This window comes from Eriocheir sinensis, chromosome 22, assembly GCF_024679095.1.
Source record: "Eriocheir sinensis breed Jianghai 21 chromosome 22, ASM2467909v1, whole genome shotgun sequence".
NCBI lineage: Eukaryota > Metazoa > Arthropoda > Malacostraca > Decapoda > Varunidae > Eriocheir > Eriocheir sinensis.
This window is the reverse complement of record NC_066530.1, coordinates 14,492,932-14,515,562: the sequence shown is the minus strand read 5'-3', so window position 1 is coordinate 14,515,562 and position 22,631 is coordinate 14,492,932. Positions and strand designations below refer to the sequence as shown.

The 22,631-nt window shown below is 38.1% G+C and overlaps 1 protein-coding gene across 1 annotated transcript in view; it reads left to right on the top strand.

Moving 5' to 3' along the window:
• Window positions 1–22,631, top strand: part of LOC127002120 (thrombospondin type-1 domain-containing protein 7A-like) — a 214,560-nt gene that overhangs the window by 157,533 nt on the left and 34,396 nt on the right. The window contains exon 5 of the mRNA XM_050867706.1: window positions 21,233–21,403. Within this exon, the coding sequence (XP_050723663.1) occupies window positions 21,267–21,403 (137 nt within the window). The 5' untranslated portion in view covers window positions 21,233–21,266. The remainder of the gene's footprint in view (window positions 1–21,232; window positions 21,404–22,631) is intronic.

Here is a 22,631-nt window from a genome sequence, read left to right as displayed (position 1 = left end):
AGGTAGATAAAGGTAGAGAAACAGACCGGGGGACAGAGAGGAAGAGAGAGGTAGAGGTAAAGAAATAGAGGTAAAGAAAGGTAGAAAAAGGTAGAGAAACAGGCCGGGGGATAGAGAGGAAGAGAGAAGTAGAGGTAAAAAAATAGAGGTAAAGAGAGGTAGAAAAAGGTAGAGAAACAGAGATGAAAGATAGATTAGAAAAAGTGTGTATGGGATTAACTCTTTGAATATTTAGGTTTTTTTTTCAACTTATCATTTCGTAAGAGAGAGGTAAAGAGAAAGAGCTAAAGAGGTAGAGGAAGAGAGAGATAGAAAGATAGAGGTAAGGACAGGTAGAAAAGGGTACAGAAACAGAGATGAAAGATAGATTAGAAAAGTGTGTATAGGAATGACTATGAATAATTAGGTGGGTTTTTTTCAACTTATCATTTTGTAAGAGAGAGGTAAAGAGAAAGAGCTAAAGAGGTAGAGGAAGAGAGAGATAGAAAGATAGAGGTAAAGAGAGGTAGAAAAGGGTGCAGAAACAGAGATGAAAGACAGATTAGAAAAAGTGTGTATGGGATTGACTCTGAATATTTAGTTTTCTTTTTGAACTTATCATTTCGTAAGAGAGAGGTAAAGAGAAAGAGCTTAAGAGGCAGAGGAAGAGAGAGATAGAAAGAGAGAGGGAAAGAGCGGTAAAAATAAAGATATAAAGATAAAGATAGAGAGGTAAAGAAATACAGATGAAAGAAAAAATAGAAAATGTGTGTATGGGAATTACTCTTCTTCATATTCAGCGATTTTTTTCCAACTGATCATTGCGTAAGGGAGAGACAGAAAGGAAGAGGTAAAGAGGTAGAGAGATATATGAAAAGAGAGAAGGTGAGAGAAGAGAGTAGATGAGTGTGTTTGGGGGTTACTCTTTGGAAGATAACTTTTCTCCAACTGATGATTTTGTAGGACAGAAAAAAAGGGGGAGAGTTAAAGTGAGAGAAGAGAAAGTAGATGAGTATGTTTGGGGGTTACTCTGGAAGTTAACTTTTCTGCAACTGATCATTTTGTAAGAGAGAGGTAGAGAGGGAGAGGTAAAGAGGCAGAGACGAAGACAGGAAGAGAAAAACAAAAAAATCGAAAAATGCGTGTGGTAATTCCTATTTGTATGCTTAGCTTTTTCAATCCATCCTCTCGTAAGGCAGATATCAAAAAAGAGGAAGAGAGGTAAAGGAGGGTATCAGGACACAACTCCTCCCGAAACTGACCCCTCTTTCGGCCACCTCTTTGGATTATTTTTAGGAGCAGCGAGTTGCGGGCTTTTTTTATCATAATTTCCTTTTTTTGTACCCTTGAGCTGTCTCCTTTGTTGTAAAAAAAAGGAGCTCTCGAGTTTGTATGGGAATAATTACTTCTTTTGCATGACTAACTTTCCTCCAACAAATCCTTCTGAAAAAGTCTGCCTGCCGTGAGTGAAAAGGCGGACAGAAATGTATTACTTTTAACTCGAATTCCTCAAATGTCAGCGTCCAATTGAGAGGAAATGAACAGCGGAGTGCGTGTAAAAGACTCCGTTACTTGCCGGCTCTTTGTCTCTCTTGATTACTGCCCTGACGAATAACGCGTGACGATTGTGAACTAAGGATCAATTTTAACCATTTGCTCCTTACAGACAAGCTACAAACTGGTCCACACTATCAATAATGTTTTGTGTATGTTCCCTTAAAACGCAGTAAGGATAGGGAAGTATTATTTATTTTCATATATCTTTGTTTCTTTTAATTATTTCTCTGTGGGTTTTACATTGCACTTCTACGCTGTAACGATATGAGGGTTTAATTTTCATATATTTTGGTCTCTTTTAACTGACACTTTTTAACCCCGTAGCTGTGGGGGTCATGTAAGGCCCATCTAAGCGAAAAAAAAATAGAAAAAAATCACTTCTCACGCAAACCATTTCATAATATATATTAACGCATTTGTGATCAGTTTATGCATCATCTATTTTTGGGAGTTTATATCATGGCAAAAATTTGGCCCGTCGCTGCTGCCGGGTTAAAAACGTCCAAATTCGCTTAACACTAAGACTAAGGGCCAATGCGACGAAGATGAACACCGATGCAACGCGCAGGTATAACGTATACCACAAAATTTACATCTTTTTAAGACTAATGATTCCCGAATTTTGTATTATATCCTTTATCCTCTTCTTTGTTCCTTTATCCTTTTTATCCTCTCATGAATAACGGCTAACTTTATATTACTCTACGACGCAATAACGATATGAGTTTTTAATAGTTTTCCTTCACTGGTTTAATTAATACTATGCTGAAAAAAAGGTTTGACTGCCGCGCGGAGGGACTCGGCTTTTAATATTTCGTCCTTCGAGTGATGCAAAGGTAAAACGTCGACTTATTAACTTGACTTTTGGGCGGAATTAGAAATCTCGTCCACCGGATTAATTATTATTTTGTGTGTGTAATAATAACAACAACAATAATAATAATAATAAGAAGAAGAAGAAGAAGAAGAAGAAGAAGAACAAGAAGAACAAGAAGAAGAACAAGAACAAGAACAAGAACAAGAAGAAAAAAGAAAAAGAAAAAGAAAAAGAAGAAGGAGAAGCAGAAGAAGCAGAAGAAGAAGAAGAAGAAGAAGAAGAAGAAGAAGAAGAAGAAGAAGAAGAAGAAGAAGAAGAAGAAGAAGAAGAAGAAGAAGACGAAGAAGAAGAAGAAAAAACGGTTTATTGTATGAGAAACCAAGCAGCCCTAGAGCTGAAAATATACACCAATGGAAGATGAAACATGGAAGTAAATGAATGAAACAAATGAACAAAAAAACATGATAGATAATAAAAATGAAAATGGAAATAACAATAATAATAGTGATGATAATAATAGGGTGTAATAGTGTGTGTGTGTGTGTGTGTGTGTGTGTGTGTGTGTGTGTGTGTGTGTGTGTGTGTGTGTGTGTGTGTGTGCTGAAATAGGAAGCGGAAGTTAAGGTCCAAATTCCATTAACGCAGTAGATGAGGATACAGCTTATAGGGCAATGGGCACTAATTACAAACTTCCTTTAGATGAGTTATATAAAACGCGTAAACTATTTGAGGTTCCATTAATTAAACCCAAAACTTTTCTATCTGAACATAAATTTGAGGATCAGAGGCGACTTTTACTGCTCTCTAAATGTGTGGACCTAGCTGACATGATTTTTTTTTTTTACAAGAAAGGAAACAGCTCAAGGGCAGCAATAATATAAAAAAGTGTTGAGAAAAAGCCCGCTAATCGCTGCTCCTAAAAAAAAAGACAGAAGCAAAGAGTGGCCAAAAGAAGGGTCAATTTCGGATAGGAAAGGAAACGGATCAAGGGCAACAATAATATAAAAAAAAGTGTAGAAAAAAAGCCCGCTAATCGCTGCTCCTAAAAAAATAAAGACAGAAGCAAAGAGTAGCCAAAAGAGAGGTCAGTTTCGGGTGGAGAGGTGTCTTGATTATAGACTGCGGTAGAAAAAAAAATATTACCTACTCTAGAGAAAAATTTATCACCTGAATAGTTAAAAAATATTACCTGTGCACTTGAGAGAAATATTTACCACCTGAATAGTTAAAAAAATATTACCTGTGCACTCTTATAGAAATATCACCTGAGTAGCTAAAAAAATATTACCTGTGCACTCTTAGAGAAATATTTATCACCTGGGTAGTTAAAAAATACCTGTGCACTCTAGATTTTGTTACAGTAAAGAAGGCGGTTTCAGGATGGACCAAAAAAGAAACAAAATAAGCACTGTGCAGCCTAAAAAAATATTACAGGTGCACGAAGAAAACATCATCTGTGCACTCTAAAAAAAACCGCTACCTGAGCACTCTAGATAAAATATATCATCAGTGCATTAAGGAAAAATACTGCACTCTATAAAATGACACACACAGAACACACATGAAACAACAAAACAGTGGTTCTCTTAGTATTTATATTCATAGTTTTGGCGATAACTTGTATTTATCATCAAACAAAAAGCAAATAAATACGGTACATACATACATAAACAAATAAATAAATAAATAAATAATGAAACATGCCATTAACCGTACAATACACACCTTTATTCACAAGCTAAACAATATATTTTTCTTACGTTGAGGTCTCGTGTTTTCTCCTGTCCTAAGCCGTTTCAGTTTTGTTTCTTCCTCTACGTTCTTTTCGACGAGGAAATTTATGGACCTCGAGGGAGTCTTAAAACCCGCCCATAAACCTTTCTGGGGTCAATCGACGAAGTTAAAACTGTCTCTGATATTGGGTCTTAATCTTTTTATCTACTTTTGTTTATTGAAATTACGACCAGACTGGTGGATTTTTTTAACATGTCTTTTACCGCATTAGTGGATTAGTGTTATCTTATCAGACATTAGTGTTATTATATGTTATCAAGGGTTAATGTTATCTTAGGCAAGCTTATGTTATCATATACTGCATTATCTTGTGTTAGCGATATTTTTTCTGCGTAAGATAACGTACGGTAACATAATGAAATAAAAGATAACCTAAGATAACACTAACCCTAGAAAACATTAAATAACACTAAAGTCGGATCAGATGCTACCACTTAAGAGAAGTATCGAGAAGGAAGGCATTAGGGAGGAGAAGAAAGGGAAAAGAAAGAAGAAGGAAGAAGGAGGAAAAAGAGAAAAAGAGAAAAGAGAGAAGGAGGAAGAAGGAGGTAAAAGGAAAAAAGGGAAAAGAGAGAAGGAGGAAGAAGGAGGAAAAAGAAAAAAAGGGAAAAGAGAGAAGGAGGAAGAAGGAGGAAAAAGAAAAAAAAGGAAAAGAGAGAAGGAGGAAGAAGGAGGAAAAAGAAAAAAAAGGAAAAGAGAGAAGGAGGAAGGAGGAAAAAGGAAAAAAGGGAAAAGAAAGGAGGAAGAAGGAGGAAAAAGGAAAAAAGGAAAGAAAGAAGAAGGAAAAGGGAAAAAAGGGAAAAGAAAGGAGGAAAAAGGAAAAAGAAAAAGATAAGTCCGTTCCGATGGATATTTTCTTCCCGTCACACACACACACACACACACACACACACACACACACACACACACACAATAGAGCAAACACAACATACATATAACCAATGATATTTTGACCCATGATAACACATTCAAATATTCACAAAACCAGTGACAATAAAAGTTCTATGGTTAAAACAATTGCATGAAAAAAAAACTTAATTGCGAGCCGTACAAATGCATGAAAAATAGTGAGTAGAATAATAACTGTCGGACTAATAGGAAATATGTCAATAAATTAAAAAAAAAATGTTTATCACTGTGGTGGACAAAAAAGTAAATATAGGTAAAGAAAAAAGTCAAAATAAGTAAAATAATAAAAGCTGCAATAAAAAAAATAATTAACAGGTAACGCATAACAGATAAAAAGGCAAATTTAATAATATCGAGGGAGAGTTAGACAAAAGAAAAACAATTAAGAAATAAAATATAACAAAAATGAGTAAAAACAAGTAAAATAACAAAATAAATAGTAATAAAACAATAATGAACAGATAAGGTATAAAAGATGAACAAGAACGTTTAAAAGCATCGATAAATAAGTAGAAAAACAGGTTAAAAAGTAAAATAAGGGCAAGGAGAAGGAGGGTAAGGTAAGTGAGGTTTGGAAGCGGTACAGGACGGTCGGGAAAAGAAAGGTAGTGGACTGGAGAGGAAAATAAGGTAGGGAAGAGCAAGGTGGGGGCTGGGGGGGTAGACAGGAAAATAATGCGTGATAAATAAAATAACAAATAATAGACAAAAGTAAAAAAAAAAGTAAAGAGGAAGGGAAGTTTGAGGAAGGGAGTCGAGTGGAAGAGGAAGGTAGGGTAAAGGAAGGGAGGTTAGGGGAAAAGGAGTGGAAATAAGGGTAGGGAAAAGGAGGGTAAGATAAGTGAGGTTTGGGAAAGGTACGAGACGGTGGGGAAAAGAAAGGTAGAGGACTGGAGTGGAAGCTTAGTAAAAATAAGTAAAATAGCAAAGAATTACCAATAAAACAATAATTAACAGATAAAGCATAAAAGATGAACAGGAACGTTTAATAATATCGAGAAAAAAAGGTAGGAAAAACAAGTGAAAATGACAAATAACGCAGCTATAAATAAAGAGGACAGGAAAATATTGCATGATAAATAAAATAACAAATAATAGCCAAAAATAATCAACAGGTAAGGTGACTACAAATAAATGAGATGGTACATTTAATAATACCGAGGGATAGGCAGACAAAAAAAAGTAAAAAAGTAAAAAGGAAGGGAAGTTTGAGGAAGGGAGTCGAGTGGAAGAGGAAGGAAGGTTAGGGGTAAAGGAGTGGGAAACAGGGTAAGGAAAAGGAGGAAGAGGTAAGTGAGGTTTGGGAAAGGTACGAGACGGTAGGGAAAAGAAAGGTAGAGGACTGGAGTGGAAGCTTAGTAAAATAACGAAGATATAGCAATAAAACAATAATTAACAGATAAAGCATAAAAGATGAACAGGAACGTAATAATATCGATAAAAAAAGGTAGGAAAAACAAGTGAAATGATAAATAACGCAGGTATAAATAAGGGAGACAGGAAAATATTGCATGATAAATAAAATAACAAATAATAGCCACAAATAATCCGCTGGTAACGTGAGTAGAGATAAATGAGGAGGTAAAATTAATAACACCGAGGAAGGGCCCTGTCGCAATGCATGAATTCTGTCGGGTATCATTAAAATTATGATGAGTGTGCGATAATGAATTCCCGGCCGCCTTTTATCCCGCTCGTCACTTTATATTTAAACATTAATTATGAAAATAACTCTTCCCGTCTTTTTTTTTTTTTTGGGTGTGAGTGCGATGGGAAATATTAATACATCTTTTTTTTACCTAGTGACATAAAACTGGCATTCATCATGGGGATACACACACACACACACACACACACACACACACACACACACACACACACACACCTGTCCACATATATACACCTTTCCCTCTTGGTTATCTCTCTCTCTCTCTCTCTCTCTCTCTCTCTCTCTCTCTCTCTCGACGCCCTTAAATCACCTCTCCCTTATACTCTTGGTCCATTAACTCCCTTCTCCCTTAATTTTACCTCTCCCTTATCACCCTTATCTATTATCTCCTTACCCTTTTACCGTCTCTACCTTCACCCTTTAACTCAACCCCTTACCCTTTTAACCCTAACTTCCTTTGCCCTTTATCCCCTTTGCCCCTTAGTCTCCTCTCTCTCCCTCCCCTCTCCCTTACAACAGCCTTTAGCCCTTGGTCCCTCTCACACCCTTTCCCTCGCGACAGCCTTAACTCGTGATCTTTAAAGGTTGTCCCTCACTGATGGCTCCCTCCCTGGCTGTTCTCCCGGATCTGAGGGTCATTTTTCACCCCACACACAATATTGCCTCGCCCTGGTTGTGGGGGTACAGGGAGGGAGGGGAGAAGAGGGGATGGGAGTGGAGGGAAGGGAAGGGGAGAGAAGGGAAGAGAACGGGCGGCGGGGATGGGGAGTGGAGTGGAGAGGAGGGTGGGAGAGGTTCGGGAGTGTGAGCTGAGGGGATGGAATTGAAAAGAAAGGTGGAAAGGAAGGGGAAAATAGTGTTAGGTAAAATTAGATAGAGTGGAGGGAAAGGGAAGGGATTGGCTTGGAAAGAAGGGAGGGAGGAGGAGGACTGGAAACAGAGGGAAAGGTAAGGGATAGTGGGAAAAGAAGATTTGAGAAGGGCAGAGAAGGGAAGAAAAGGAGGGACAGGAAAAGGGTGGAAGGAAAGGGAAGTGATTGGTTTGGAAAGAAGGGAAGGAAAAGGAGGACTGGAAACAAAGGGTATAAGGTAAGGGACGATGGAAAAGGAAAATTTGAGAAGGGCAGAGAAGGGAAGAAAAGGAGGGACAGGAAAAGGTAGGAGTGGAGGGGAGAGGATTGGTTTGGAAAGAAGGGAGGGGAAAAGACGATCGGAAAGAAGGGGTAAGGTAAGGGACGATGGAAAAGGAAAATTTGAGAAGAGCAGAGAAGGGAAGAAAAGGAGGGACAGGAAAAGGTAGGAGTGGAGGGGAAAGGATTGGTTTGGAAAGAAGGGAGGGGAAAAGACGATCGGAAAGAAGGGGTGAGGTAAGGGATGGTGGGAGAGGAAAATTTGAGAAGGGCAGAAAAGGGAAGAAAAGGAAGGACAGGAAAAGGTAGGAGTGGAGGGGAAGGGATTGGTTTGGAAAGAAGGGAGGGGAAAAGACGATCGGAAAGAAGGGGTAAGGTAAAGGATGGTGGGAAAAGAAGATTTGAAAAGGGCAGAGAAGGGAAGAAAAGGAGGGACAGGAAAAGGTAGGAGTGGAGGGGAAGGGATTGGTTTGGAAAGAAGGGAGGGGAAAAGACGATCGGAAAGAAGGGGTAAGGTAAAGGATGGTAGGAAAAGAAGATTTGAGAAGGGCAGAGAAGGGAAGAAAAGGAGGGACAGGAAAAGGTAGGAATGGAGTGGAAGGGAAGGTAGGGGGGAACCAGGAGGAGTAGGAAACAGAGTAAGGTAAGGTAAGAGGGGGAAGGGAAGCGACAGTAAGGTAGAGTTTGATTAGGAAGAAAAGGTGAAAGAGGTGAATAGAAGGTTTGTACAAAATAAAGAAAGGGAAGGTTGAGGTAAGGAAGAGTCAGGATAGGTAAGATAAAGTAAGGTAAAGGAAGGTAAGGTAAGGTAGGGTAAGGTAAGGTAAGTTAAGGTAAGGTAGGTAAAGTAAGGTAAGGTAATATAAAGTTAGGTTAGGTTAGGTTAGGTTATGTAAGGTAAGGTAAGGTAAGGTAAGGTACGGTAAGGTACGGTAAGGTAGGGTAAGGTAAGGTTAGGTAAGGTAAGGTAGGTAAAGTAAGGTAAGGTAATATAAAGATAGGTTAGGTTAGGTTAGGTTATGTAAGGTAAGGTAAGGTAAGGTAAGGTAAGGTACGGTAAGGTAGGGTAAGGTAAGGTTAGGTAAGGTAAAGTTAGGTTAGGTTAAGTAAAGTAACGTAAAGTTAGGTAAGGTAAAGTGATTTATGTAAGGTAAGGTGAGGTGAGGTGAGGTGAGGTGAGGAAAGGTAAGGTAAGGTAGGGTAAGGTAAAGTTAGGTTAGGTTAAGTTAGGTAAGGTAAGGAGGTAAGGTTAGGTAAGGTAAGATAAAGTAAGGTAAGAAAGGTAGGTAAAGTAAGGTAATGTAGGGTAAGGTAAAGTTAGGTTAGGTTAAGTTAGGTAAGGTAAAGTTAGGTAAGGTAAGGTAAGGCAGGTGAAGTAAGGCAAGGGATTAACTCAGCCAGACTCGATATTTAAAGGTAGAAAGGCAGGTATGTGTGAGAATGTATTAGGGTGAATATACAGGTGTGTGGAAGAGAGAGAGAGAGAGAGAGAGAGAGAGAGAGAGAAGAAAGAGAGCAAACATGTGTGGGTGTATATGAAAAATCAGAATTCGTTGTATATATTCGCGTAAAAGGAGAGGCGTTGGTGATTCCCAGGTAGAAAATAGACAGGTGTGGGGGGGGGAGAGGGGGGAGGGGGGGAGGGGGGTAAGAAAGGATTCGTTGTCCCTGTTTTCTTTTTTTTATTTTCCTTTCTCCTTCTCTTCCTCATCTTTCTTTTTTTCTTCACATAGTGTTTTTTTTTCCTAGTTATGTTCTTTCGTTCTTTTCTTCTGCTTCAACTTTTTTTTTACTTTCTTTTTGCTTCTTAGTTTTCTTTAATTTTCTTTTCTTTTTTCTCCTTTATTTTATTGGTATTTATTCGCACTCCTCTATCGTATTTTTTTTGTGCTGGTCTTTATTTTCCTTTTTTTTTTATTATTTTCTTTCTCTAAACCACTATCGTAGAATCGCAAATAAAAAGAATCGTCATTACTATTGTTTTTCTTATTGACATGTATTTCCATAGTTCGCATTTATAATTTTCCTGGAATCTCTATCTCTTTTTTTTTCTTTTTCACAGTTTATTAGTTTTTTGTCTATCATTATTGTAAGAAACGTAAAGAAAGAGTCCGTTGTCACTGTCCTCTTCCCTTTTATTGTTATGTATTCCTATTGTTCATTTTTGTATTTTTCCGTGTTCGAATCTTCATCCTTCTTATTTTTCTTTCTATTTTTCACTTAGTATATTTTTCTCCATCAATATTATAAGAAACGAAAAACAAAGAATCTGTTGTGACCTTTCTCTTTTATTGTCATCTACTCCTATTGTTCCTTTATCCATTTTGTCCTTGAGGTGCCTTTGCTCATCAACTATTCATATTTTCACTTCGTTTCTTTTTATCGATCATCAACTGGTACCTTCATGCCCCTGATGGTTACTGGACACACCCTCTGTACCATGAACGTAAAACAAACACTCATGAGAAGGCTCGTAATGTAATAGGCAAAATGTTTAAGAATACTGCCAATATACCCGAGATAAGAATAAACATATGAAAAGGAACACAAAAAACAGACAAAAAAGAAAAAAAAGGTTGAAGTGTTCGGAAAGACTGCCCATGCACTCAACATTAAACTAAATACACACACAAAACGCAGACAAACAAAATCTTAAGTAAAAGCGGATTCCGTGATTGAGGGGGAAATCAATACCGAGTACAAATATAAAGTTTTAAGAGGATTTCTTTTCGAACTTGGGAAAGACGCATCGGTAATGGTGAAAGTTTCGGAGCACAGACGGGCGGCGAGGACAGGCACACACAGAGGACCAGAAATTCCACCGTTACCAGATTATCGTACTCAGAACCTCGTATTTACCGGTTTCTGAGCCGTAGCTACTGCCAAAAAACACCAATAATTAACCATTTTAACGATAACTATATATGAAGGCAGTTATTGTGGTCGAGGAGGCAGTTTTTGGGTCGGAAATCGGCAAACAAAGGAGGCTGAGTACGACAATCTGGCAACGTTGACCAGACCCCGTATGCTTAACACTCCCGACGCCTCTGTTCGCCTGTCTGAAAAAAAGCCTCTCGTATACGTTGTTGGGATTTCCATGGATTGTTTTGTGATGCTGCTGATAATTTTTACACGGCATCTGCGTCTTAAACGGAAAAAAAACCACATATACACCACATTTCGTCTTCTCTGTGGCTTTGATAAATAATCGTAATGGGAGACCGATAAGTCCTGTCAATTTTAATCTATCAGTAACAACGGAAAGGGTGACTTTAGATGCAAAACGGAATTATTCTTAATTAAATATGCAATGGTTTAAGTATTTAGAAACACCATAAAGGGTAATTTTGATGCAGAACCAGATTATTTTACAATTTTGCAAGAGAATGAGTATCTAACAAGTATTAGTATCACAAAAACTGCTAGATCGGCGTCGCATGACCCTCCAACACACCCCCAATAATTTATATAATGCAACTATGGGTCTAAAATGGAAAATACTGAGAAGTAAAGATGACGCCAACACTTGCCTGCGCCACAACGGGCAGGGGCCGACCATCACGCCCTACTATGAAGGCCTACCGGCGCCACAGGCCAAGACGTAAAAAAAAAAAAAGCTGACTTTGTTTATAATGCCATGTTGTAGGGTTCATCAGGGCTAATAAATGTTATTATACAATGTCATGTCTACAATGCATGGGTAAGCCAGGAAAACAACTTGAAGGGAACAACAACAAGAAGAAGATGGACAATCTGCTGATCGGCTTCAGTGACGCCGATAATACAAACGAGAAAGAGAGGTTTGAGGTCCAGAATCGTATTATTTCTAAGTAGATATGCAATAATGAGAATATTTAAAAACAAACGCAAATAAAAGATAAAACAAAAAAGAGAGAACCAACATTAATAAGGAAATCATTAGGGAAAAACGTAGCTGTAAATTTCTTTCTTTTTCGTTTTTCCTTTCTTTCCTATCTTATTTTCTTTACCTTTCTTTATTTATTCTTTTGCTAAACTCTTAAGGTAGAAGGCAATGGGAAGGAAGTATATAAAGTCTAATTACTGGAAGAGAAAAAGGAAGGAAAAAGAAATGAAGGGAAAGGAAGGAAGGAGATGCAAAGTAAAGGGAGAGGAAGAAAACCGAAGCGAATGATAGGGAATGGAGAAGAAGGGAAAATAAAGGGGAGAGAAGGAGAAGGGTGACTACAGAGAAAGAGGAAGGGACAAACCTCATGGGACGCGGAGGAAGAGGAAGAGGAGGAGGCGGAGGAGGAAGAGGAGGAAGAGGAAGCAGGAGGAAACAAAGCACTGGGGAGGGAGGAAAAGAAGAGAGGAAAAAAAAGTGAAAGGTGAGTTAGAGAGTTTGAAAACGAGACAAAGGGTTGAGGAGTGTACCTTTCTCTCTCTCTCTCTCTCTCTCTCTCTCTCTCTCTCTCTCTCTCTCTCTCTCTCACACATATATTCAAGCTACAACTCGTTTTTTTTATTAAATTTGCAGACTTCTACGATAAATCTTCCCTGATACTCTCTCTCTCTCTCTCTCTCTCTCTCTCTCTCTCTCTCTCTTTTACTCTGCTTTTCTTTCTCTCTGTCTCTCTATGTCTCCCTTATACTCTCTCTCTCTCTCTCTCTCTCTCTCTCTCTCTCTCTCTCTCTCTCTCTCTCTCTCTCTCTCTCTCTCTCTCTCTCTCTCTTTTCCTCTCTGCCTCTCTTTCTCTCTGCCTCCAATCTTACTATTTCTCTCATTTCCTGTTTCTTTATCCGTCTGTCTCTCATTCTGTATCTGGCTCGCATTATCTCTTTGTAAGTCTCCCTGTCTCTGTATTTATCTTCCTCTGTTTCTGTCTCTCTCTCCTCTCTATAGCTCTCTCTCTACCTCTGCCTGCCTGCTCGTGTGTTTTCCTTCGCTGTATAAACACACACAGCGACTATCTCTTCTTAAAACACCGTGTCACAGTTCCGATATGTTTGCTTCGATACTCTTCCGTGATAGGTTTATGGAGTCCAGATACTCTACGCCCTCTCTGTTTCTACTCTCTTTCTACTCTCCCTCTGCGTGTGTGTGTGTGTGTGTGTGTGTGTGGGTGTGTTCCTCTTGTCTCCTTTACTCTCTCTCTCTCTCTCTCTCTCTCTCTCTCTCTCTCTCTATCTATCTATCTATCTATCTCTTTATCTGTGACTTCCATTCGCGTTGAGGTGTTTGTTTGTGTGTTTTTGTTTGTTTGTTTTGTTAAGTGTTGTTGTATTGCCAATCATCATGTCTCGTTGTGTTGGTGTTTGTTTATGTTTGTCTCTGTTTGGCCTTCGTTACGGTGCTCCTATATACAGTGTTCTTCATGTGACCGGTTCGTTTTAGTTCATCTGTTTTGTTTTGTTTGCCTGGTAATGTCTGTTTGTGTTTGTTTATTGCTATTCCGTATTGTTTAACTGTTATTTTCACTTCTCTTCACACACACATACATACATACATACATTCATTCATACATGCTTACATACCTTCACACACACCTGAGAAAACACCTGCCCACTAACTCGTTGTACCTGCAGTTACCACACACTACCTCTCCATTACGCCGTCTCACCTGTCTAGAAGCGCGGTTCACCTGCAACACCTGTCCATTAACTCAACTCACCTCCAATTATTTAGCAACACCTGAACGAAACGAAAAAAAACTCAGATTTCTTACATATTTATTTTTAAGATGGGAGAGAAATCAGATAAACTCTAGAGATGTAAACAGCAATAGCAGAGAAGAGATCCAAGTCGATACAAAAATAAATCGTATACCTTTCTTTTTTTTGAGAAGGAAGACAAATTAGATGAAAATAAATAAAAGAATAAATATAAACAGCAATAAAAAATAGATGTAACAAATTAATATCTTCCTTGTCGTTTTAGCGATAAAGAAATAAGAAAATAAATAAGAAAATAAGACAAAATTACGTATCTGACATTTAATTTAAGGAAATAAATAAATACTATCAAAAAATTAAACGGTATCAATTGAAATATCCCCCCAAAAAGATCTCATGCATTCATATCTACTTTGTTTTCTTTTTTTTGACGAAGGAATACGAATAAAAAAATCACATATCTAACAGTTTTTTTAGGGAAGGAGACAAACCAAATAAAAAACAATGAAAATATATAAACTGCAATAACCAAAAAAAAAAAAAACATATATATCTAACCCACATATCGTTACTGTTTTCCATTTTTTTACGAGGGTGAACACCGAAGGGAAGGCGCCTCGCTCTCCTTTTTTTATTTTTTTTCCGGATGGTTATTTTGAGAGTCAACAAAAGACTGATTGTGCCTCGGTTCAGCGCGCGCGCGCACACACACACACACACACACACACACACACACACACGCACTGTATATGTGCTTTATTTTTATTTTTTTTATTATTCCCAGAGCTTTTAATCTGCGTGAGTATTGGCAACGCTGCGCCCACGCCTATGAAGCATGTTTCTTTTTAATCCTTCAGTTTAATCTCTGTTTTTAGTACATATATTTCCATGTATTTTTATTTTCATTTAGTATTTTTCTCCTCCTTTAAATTTCCGTGAGCAGTACTATCTATTATGTTCCCCAAGGACATATAGAGCGCGGATTTTTTTATAGTACGTTTTGATTATTTTTTTTAGTATGTATTTCCTTGTTTTTTTTATATATTCACTATTTGTTATTTTTCTCCATTTAATTTCAGAGAGTAGTGCATCAATCATTCATGTTCCCCCAAGATAGATACAAACTTTGGATTTTTTTTTTATATTGTACGGCTTGTTCTCTTTTCTTTAGTATCTGTTTCAATGCGTTTTCTTTATTTATTATTTTTCTCCTTTATTTTTTTCTCCTTTTAATTTCCGTGAGTAGAACTATCATTAATCTTCCCCGGAGATACATAGATATGAAACGTGATTTTTTTTTCTTTTACATTTACTCACTTTCATATTCCTTTTTTGGTGGTGTATGTTCTATTTCTCTTATGGGTAGGACTAGAATGTATATTGTTTTTCCTTTTCCGCCATGTTCACTCCTATTTCCACGCCCCTTCCTTCTTTCCTTAAAATAACTGAACAAAGCTTGACTACAAAAATAAAGGTTAGCAAGAGCGTATATAAATCTTTCTATCATACGGGAAACTAAACTAGGGCAGGACTTCGCATGTATATATATTTTTTTCCGTTTCCGCCATGTCCACTCCTATTTCCATGTCCCTTCCTTCTTTCCTTAAATAACTGAAGAAAGCTTGACTACAAATATAAAGGTTAGCAAGAGCGTATATAAATCATTCTATCATACGGGAAACTAAACTAGGGCAGGACTTCGTATGTATATATTTTTTTCCTTTTCCGCCATGTCCAGTCCCTTCCTTCTTTCCTAAAAACTGAACACAAAAAGCTACAAAAAAAAAAAAGGTATATTTTTTTCATTTTCCGCCATGTCCACTCCTATTTCCATGTCCCTTCCTTCTTTCCTTAAATAAGTGAAGAAAGCTTGACTACAAAAACAAAGGTTAACAAGAGCGTATCTAAATCTTTCTAGCATCCGGGAAACTAAACTAAATACACATACGATCGGATTTTTTTTCTTTTAAGTCTTTCAGTCGTAAGAGAAACTAAACTTAAATATGCAATCAGATTTTCTTTCTCCTATTACTTAACTTATATTCAGATTTCCGCACGATAACGACGCTGTATGCTTCTAATGTCTTTGCAATGGTAGTATATAAACAAAAGAATAAAGACCTTTTTTTATCGTATAGAAAAATAAACTTAAACATGCAGTCAGATTTTCTCCCTCTAATTACTTAACTTATATTCAGATTTCCGCACGATAACGACGCTGTATGCTTCTTATGTCTTTGTAGTGATAGTATGTAAACAAAAGAATAAAGGCCTTTTTTATCGTATAGAAAAATGAACTTAAACATACAATCAGATTTTTCCTTTATTATTTATTTCTACAGATCCAAACATAACAATGACTGCATACGCTTCTAATATCCTTGTAATGTTAAACTCGAAACAAAAGAATGACAAGTTTTACCCTTTAGAAAAAAATAACTTATCAAACATACAATCAGATTTTTCCTTTATTACTTATTTCAATAGATCCTCACATGCTAATGACTGCATACGCTTCTAATATCCTTGTAATGTTAAACTCAAAACAGGAGAATGACAAGTTTTACCCTTTAGAAAAAATAACTCTACACACCTCTCCTCCCGAAATTGACCCATCTTTCGGCTCCTCCTCTTGACTCTTTGTAGGAGAAGTGAGTAGCGGGACTTTTTTTCATTACTGTCTTCCTCTTTTTTTTTTTTGCCCTTGAACTGCTTCCTCTACTGTAAAAAAAATATATATACAATCACATTTTTCTCTTTTGTACTAACACCTACACTTAAATTCCCGCACGAGATAACGACTCTGTATGCTTCTAAATGTCCCTGTTATGTTAGTATAGAAACAGGAGAATTAAGTTTTTCACCGTATATAAATCAACTTATCAAACATTTCAGATTTTTTCCTTTTATTACTAACTTAAAACTCAGATTCTTACACGATAACAACTCTGTATGCGCTTCTAATATCCTTGTAATGATAGTATAAAAAAGAGGAAAGTTTTTATCGTATTGGAAAACAAACAAACTATATACATAATCAGATTTCTTATTACTAACTTACACTCAAATTCTCACATCATAACGGGTGTATACGCTTCTAATGACACTGTAATGTTAGTATGGGCCGTTTAGCGTCAAGCAGGCTCACTATTTCCATTACTATTACTCTTTTATGATTCGCTTTACGGTTATTTCCTTGGCCCCACTCCTGCCCGGCCTCCACTCGGCAGGGTAATGACGCAAACACTCCGAGCACTCAGCGTAAAGGCTTCTCCTAATATAATTTCTCATTCACCTGCGTCCCTCACCTGCCCCGGCCCTTACCTGTCTCTCCTCTCTCTTCCTTTTTCTCTTGCTCCCTGTCTCCCTTTCTCTTCTCCTTTTCTCCGAACTATCTCTTCTATTCCTGTATTTTCACGTATCTTTTTTTCTTTTCTAGTCTACTTTCATTCTGTGTCCCTCACCTGCCCCGGCCCTTACCTGTCTCTCCTCGCTTCCCTTTCTCTCTCTTCCTTTTTCCCTCGCTCTCTGTCTCCCTTTCTCTTCTCCTTTCCTCCGAACTATCTCTTCTATTCCTGTACTTTCACCTATCTTTTCCTTTTCTACTTTACTTTCATTCTGCGTCCTTCACCTGTCCCAGCCCTTAACTGTCTCTCCTCGCTTCCCTCTCTCTCTTTCTTCCTTTTTCTCTTGGTTTCTGACTCCCTATCTCTTCTCCTTTCCCCCGACCTATCTTTTCTATTCCTGTATTTTCACCTATCTTCCTTTTCTACTTTATCTTTATTTATTTACTCTATATACTTTTATTTATTTACTTTATCTTTAACTTTACTTTATCTGGCTTCCCCTACTCCCTTTCTTCGACTTCTTCCTATTTTCTTTATGCACTTTTATCCATCTTCCTCATTTTTTCTTCCATTCTCTTCTCTTTCCTTTATTTATATCCTTCCTCTTTCCACTGTTTTATGTGTCTCAATTATTTCTTCTTCTCTCCCTCTTTTCCCTTCCTATCCTCTTTTCCCCCTTATTTTCTCCGGTTTTTTTATTTGTCCTCTTTCATTCCCTTCCTCTTTCCACTTTTCCTTGTGTCTCAATTATCTCTTCTCTCCCTCATTTCCCTTCCTATTCTATTTTCTCTTTTATATTCTCCGGTTTTTCACTTCTCATTCATTTCCTTCCTCTTTCCATAATTCCACGTAAATCAATCCTCTCTTTTTTTTTAGTTCCCTCTCATCTTTCCTTCCTGTTCTCCTCTAACTTTCAGATCTTCCAGTCTTTGTTTCTCTCTTCCATTCTTTCCTTCTCTCTCTCTCTCTCTCTCTCTCTCTCTCTCTCTCTCTCTCTCTCTCTCTCTCTCTCTCTCTCTCTCTCTCTCTCTCTCTCTCTGAACCACATCCTATCTCCCTCCTCTATTTTCCATCTCCTCATGTCCTTTTCTCTCCGGCTTCTCACCCTCCCTCACTACCCCTTTTCCTCCCTTCCGCCTTACCTCCCTCCTCTCTTCTCTCCTCTTCTCTCTACCTGTCTTTCCTTCCCTTTTCTCTTTGTCGCCTCTCTCCTTTTTTTTCCTTCTCTCTTCTCTTCGCTTTGCAGGAACCTCCCTCCTCTCCTCTCCCCCCTTCTTCTCTCTCCTTCCCCTCCCTCCCTCCCTCCCCAAACATTCTCGCCAAGGTCAGTCGCTGGGCCGTGACTCGAAAACAAACAATATGCCAGAGACAAACAAGCTGGACGTGACAACAACAACAACAACAACAATGATAATATGCAAACTGGGACGTAGCAAACAACAACAACAACAACAACAACAACAGCAACACAACAACAACAACAACAACAACAACAACAACAACCGGAAGTCTCGTAATACATAAAATTTTAAGACATGATTAGTTCAGACTCAATCACTTCGTCTATCTATTAACGCTAATGACAATAATAATACCGCTTCATCTAAGTGTTCAAATAATCCCTTTCTGTCTTTTTTTTCCTTATTTTCCTGTACTTTACTTTTTTGTTGTTGTTTTTTCCTCATCCCCGTCTTTTTCCCATTATTTTTTTCTTCTTTATTATGCATCCTTTCCTCACTGTTTTCATGTATTTTCCCTCCTTCACTTTCCTGATTGAAGTGCTTTTCCTCTTTCTCTTTCCCTTCCCTTGTGCTTTTTCTAATCTACTTTCCTCTATTCACGCACTTTTCCTCCTTCTCTTTCTTTCCCTTCTATATCAGTTTATCATTTCTTGTTCATTTATACCCTCCCTTCCTCTTTTCCACATGCCATCCATCTCTCCTTTCCTCATCTGATATATTTTCCTGCTTTTCCTTCTCTCAGTTTCTCTTTTCCTGTTCATTTCCAGACTCCTTTCCTCTTCTCCACATGCCATCCCTCTATCCTTTCCTCATCTTATATATTTTCCTGCTTCTTTTTCTCTCAGTTCCTATTTTTCTCCTTATTTTCAGCCTCCTTTCCTTTTTCCACATGCTCTTCCTCCCTCCTTTCCTCATCTGATATATTTTCCTGTTTCTCCTTGTCTCTCAGTTCCTCTTTTCCTCCTTATTTCCATCTTTCTTTCCTCTTTTCCACATGCCATCCCTCTCTCCTTTCCTCATCTGATATATTTTCCTGCTTCTCCTTCTCTCACAGTTCCTCTTTTCCTGTTCATTTCCATCTTTCCTTCCTCTTTTCCATATGTTCTTCCTCCCTCATTTCCTCCTTTGATATATTTTCCTGCTTCTCTTTCTCTCTCTTTCTCAGTTTCTCTTTCCCTGTGTATTTCCAGCCTCCATTCCTCTTTCCACATGCTTTATTTCCCTTCTTTTCTCTTCTCAAATATTTACCTACGTCCCTCTTTCTCTTCATAATGTTGCCGTGTCTTCTTTCTTTGTGTCTGTGTGCGTGTGTGTGCGTGTGTGTGAGGGGGCGAAGGGGAAGGAAATGCGTGTGTGTGTGTGTGTGTGTGTGTACTCTCCCTTCCGTCTTGTGTGTCTACTTGTGTGCGTTAAGTAAAAATAAAAAGTATATAAAAAGTAGAAACCCACAAGAGGCACGTACAAGGGAGGAAGGGAGTGTTATAAGTGGTGTTGAGAGTGGTGGTGATGGTGTTGATGAGATGGTGGTGGTAGTGGTGGTAGTGGTGGTGATGATGTTTATAGTTGGTGGAGCTGACAGGTAACAGTTTTGACAGATGGTGATTTTAAGTGGTGGTGATGGTGATGACAGGTGGTGATGAAAGTGACAGGTGGTGATGGTATTGACAGGAGGTAGTGATGAGAATGGATGGTGTTTGTGGTGGTGATGGTGGTGGTGATATAAGGTAGTGAAGGTGATGACAGGTAGCAATGGTGATGTCAGTTGGTGGTTAAAACAGTGATTATGGTGTTGTCAAGTGATGGTGATGAAAATGTGGTGATGGTGGTGGTGTCAGGTGATGGTGGTGATGTTATGATAGGTGATGATTACAGGTGGTACGGGTAATGGTGATGACAGTTGGTGGTTAAAACAGTGATTATGGTGTTGTCAAGTGATGGTGATGAAAACGTTGTGGTGGTGGTGGTGTCAGGTGATGGTGGTGATGTTATGAATGGTATTGGCGGTGCTGACAGGTATTGGTGGTGGTGGTTAATTAAAGAACAGGTGTAAAACAGGTGTAAAACAGGTATTGGAAGTAAAAAACACAGGTACTTCTTCATAATCAACCTGTCATTATTACAATCCCCAATTCTCCCAGGTGTTAACAAGCTACCACCACCATCAATAACAAGCCCCATTCAACCATTATAAGTGTCACCAGTACCAGAGTCACAGGCCACTATTATTTTTTCCGCTACCAATTATTCTTCATGATCAAATTATTTCCAGTTAACAAATATCATTACCTAACTTCCCGCTAACGAATGTAATTATCTCGTTCAAAGGTAATAATGAATAGCACCTTTGTCATTATTATTTCCAGATAAAAGTTGGCTATTATCTCCACTATCAATATTCACGGTATTATACTCATTGTTATTAATATCGGAACCTCATTATCATATTTACAGGTAGTCAAGGGCTCATTATCTCATCATTTATGCAGGTACCACATCATTATACCGTTTGCACTTAGTAGAAAAATATATTCACTTTTAGAGATAACATGTACATTATATCATAGCCATATATATTAATTCAATTTTTTTTAAGCTACTATTTACACCTGTTCTCTATCATAACCCAGGCACAAAAAGAGTCGTTATTTCCATTATTTTAAGGTAATATTAACGCATTATCTCTACAATATATATTTAATCATTATTACTTGTTATTTCTAGTATGGCAGTTATTACTTATCTCAACCCTATCATATCCAGGTGCCATCCTTTGTTATTCCTATTAGTCCATGCTTTGTCATTTCTACCCCATCATTTGTTATTCCTACCGCCTCATTTGTTATCCCTATTGTGTCCAACCATTGCTATGTCTACCTTGTCCATTCAGTGATGTTTATAATGATTCAATGACAAATTATTTCCACCGTGTCCATTCTTTGGTATCTCTTCCCATCATTTGTTCTATCTCCCCTATCTCTCGCCATCATTTATCTTGTGTCCAACCATTGCTATGTCTACCTTGTCCATTCAATGCTAATTATAATGATTCGATGATAAATTATTTCCACCGTGTCCATTCTTTGCTATCTCTTCCCATCATCTGTTATATCTCCCCTATCTATCCCCATCATTGATCTCTCCCTTCCCATTTCCAGGTACCAGTGGGTCAGCTCCGCCTGGGGTCCCTGCATGGGTCAGGGGGGCGTGGCTGTCACCTGTGGCGGGGGCGTGCAGGCGAGGGAGCTCACCTGCGTACGGGCGGCCGATCATGTACCTGTGGCGGACGATATGTGCATGCATGTGGAGCCGCCCCCGCGTGTACAGAGGTGAGTGTGTGTACCTGTGTGCGTGCCTGTGTGGGGGGGGGGATGTGAGGGGGTGGGGGGGGCGATTTGTGTTTTTTTTTTTTTTTTGTGTGTTTGTGTGTTAACGTTGGGGAATAGTTTGTGTGTGTGTGTGTGTGTGTGTGTGTGTGTGTGTGTGTGTGTGTGTGTGTGTGTGTGTGTGTGTGTGTGTGTGTGTGCGTGTGACTCATTAAAACAGCACTGCACATGATATTCAAAAGACAATACGTTGAAAAATACACGCTGAAAAAAATGTATATGCAATCCCTCCTTCCCTCCCCCTCTCCCTCTCTCTCTCTCTCTCTCTCTCTCTCTCTCTCTCTCTCTCTCTCTCTCTGATTAATGCACCAAAAGACACTAACAAGATAAAACACCAAAATGGACGGGCGATATATAATAAAACTAAGTTAGGTAAAGCAATCAGGCGAGAGAGAGAGAGAGAGAGAGAGAGAGAGAGAGAGAGAGAGAGAGAGAGAGAGAGAGAGAGAGAGAGAGAGAGAGAGAGAGGAAGGAAGAGAGAAAAACAAACAGACAAATAGGCAGAAAGAACGAGACAAACAAGGACTGGAATAACAAGGACACGGAAACTAGACAATCGGAAAAGGAAAAAATAAATGAGAAAAAAACAAAGAAGAGAAAAACGGGAAAGAAAAAAAACACAGCAACATAAAAACAGCGCAACACAGCACACACACACACTTCCACAAACAAACAAACAAAAAAATAAAAACAAACAGGTCCCTCCAACTAGAGACGAGACCAATTAAAAAAACGGAAAATAACAAAAACACACACACACCAAAATCGCACATGTACAAATCACATATACATACATGCATATAAACATACATACACATACACATAGGCAAATCACAAACACATTATACAAACACACAAACACACAACAACAAACAAAAACAAAACAACGCCCCTTTAATCAAAACATAACCAAAAGAATGAAAAAAACACAGCAAAAATGAAATTAGTAAAAAAAAAATAAAAGGTTATACAAAAAGAAAAACAAGACTACTAAACAAACATTCACAAACACAATACACAAAACACACACACACACACACACACACACACACACACACACATACAAAAAAATAAAATCGTACCCCCTTAAAAACAAAGAGAAAAAATAGCCCATACTATAAGAAAAACAAACGAGGGTGAGCCAAAACAAGCTAGGCCCTGAACGATACAC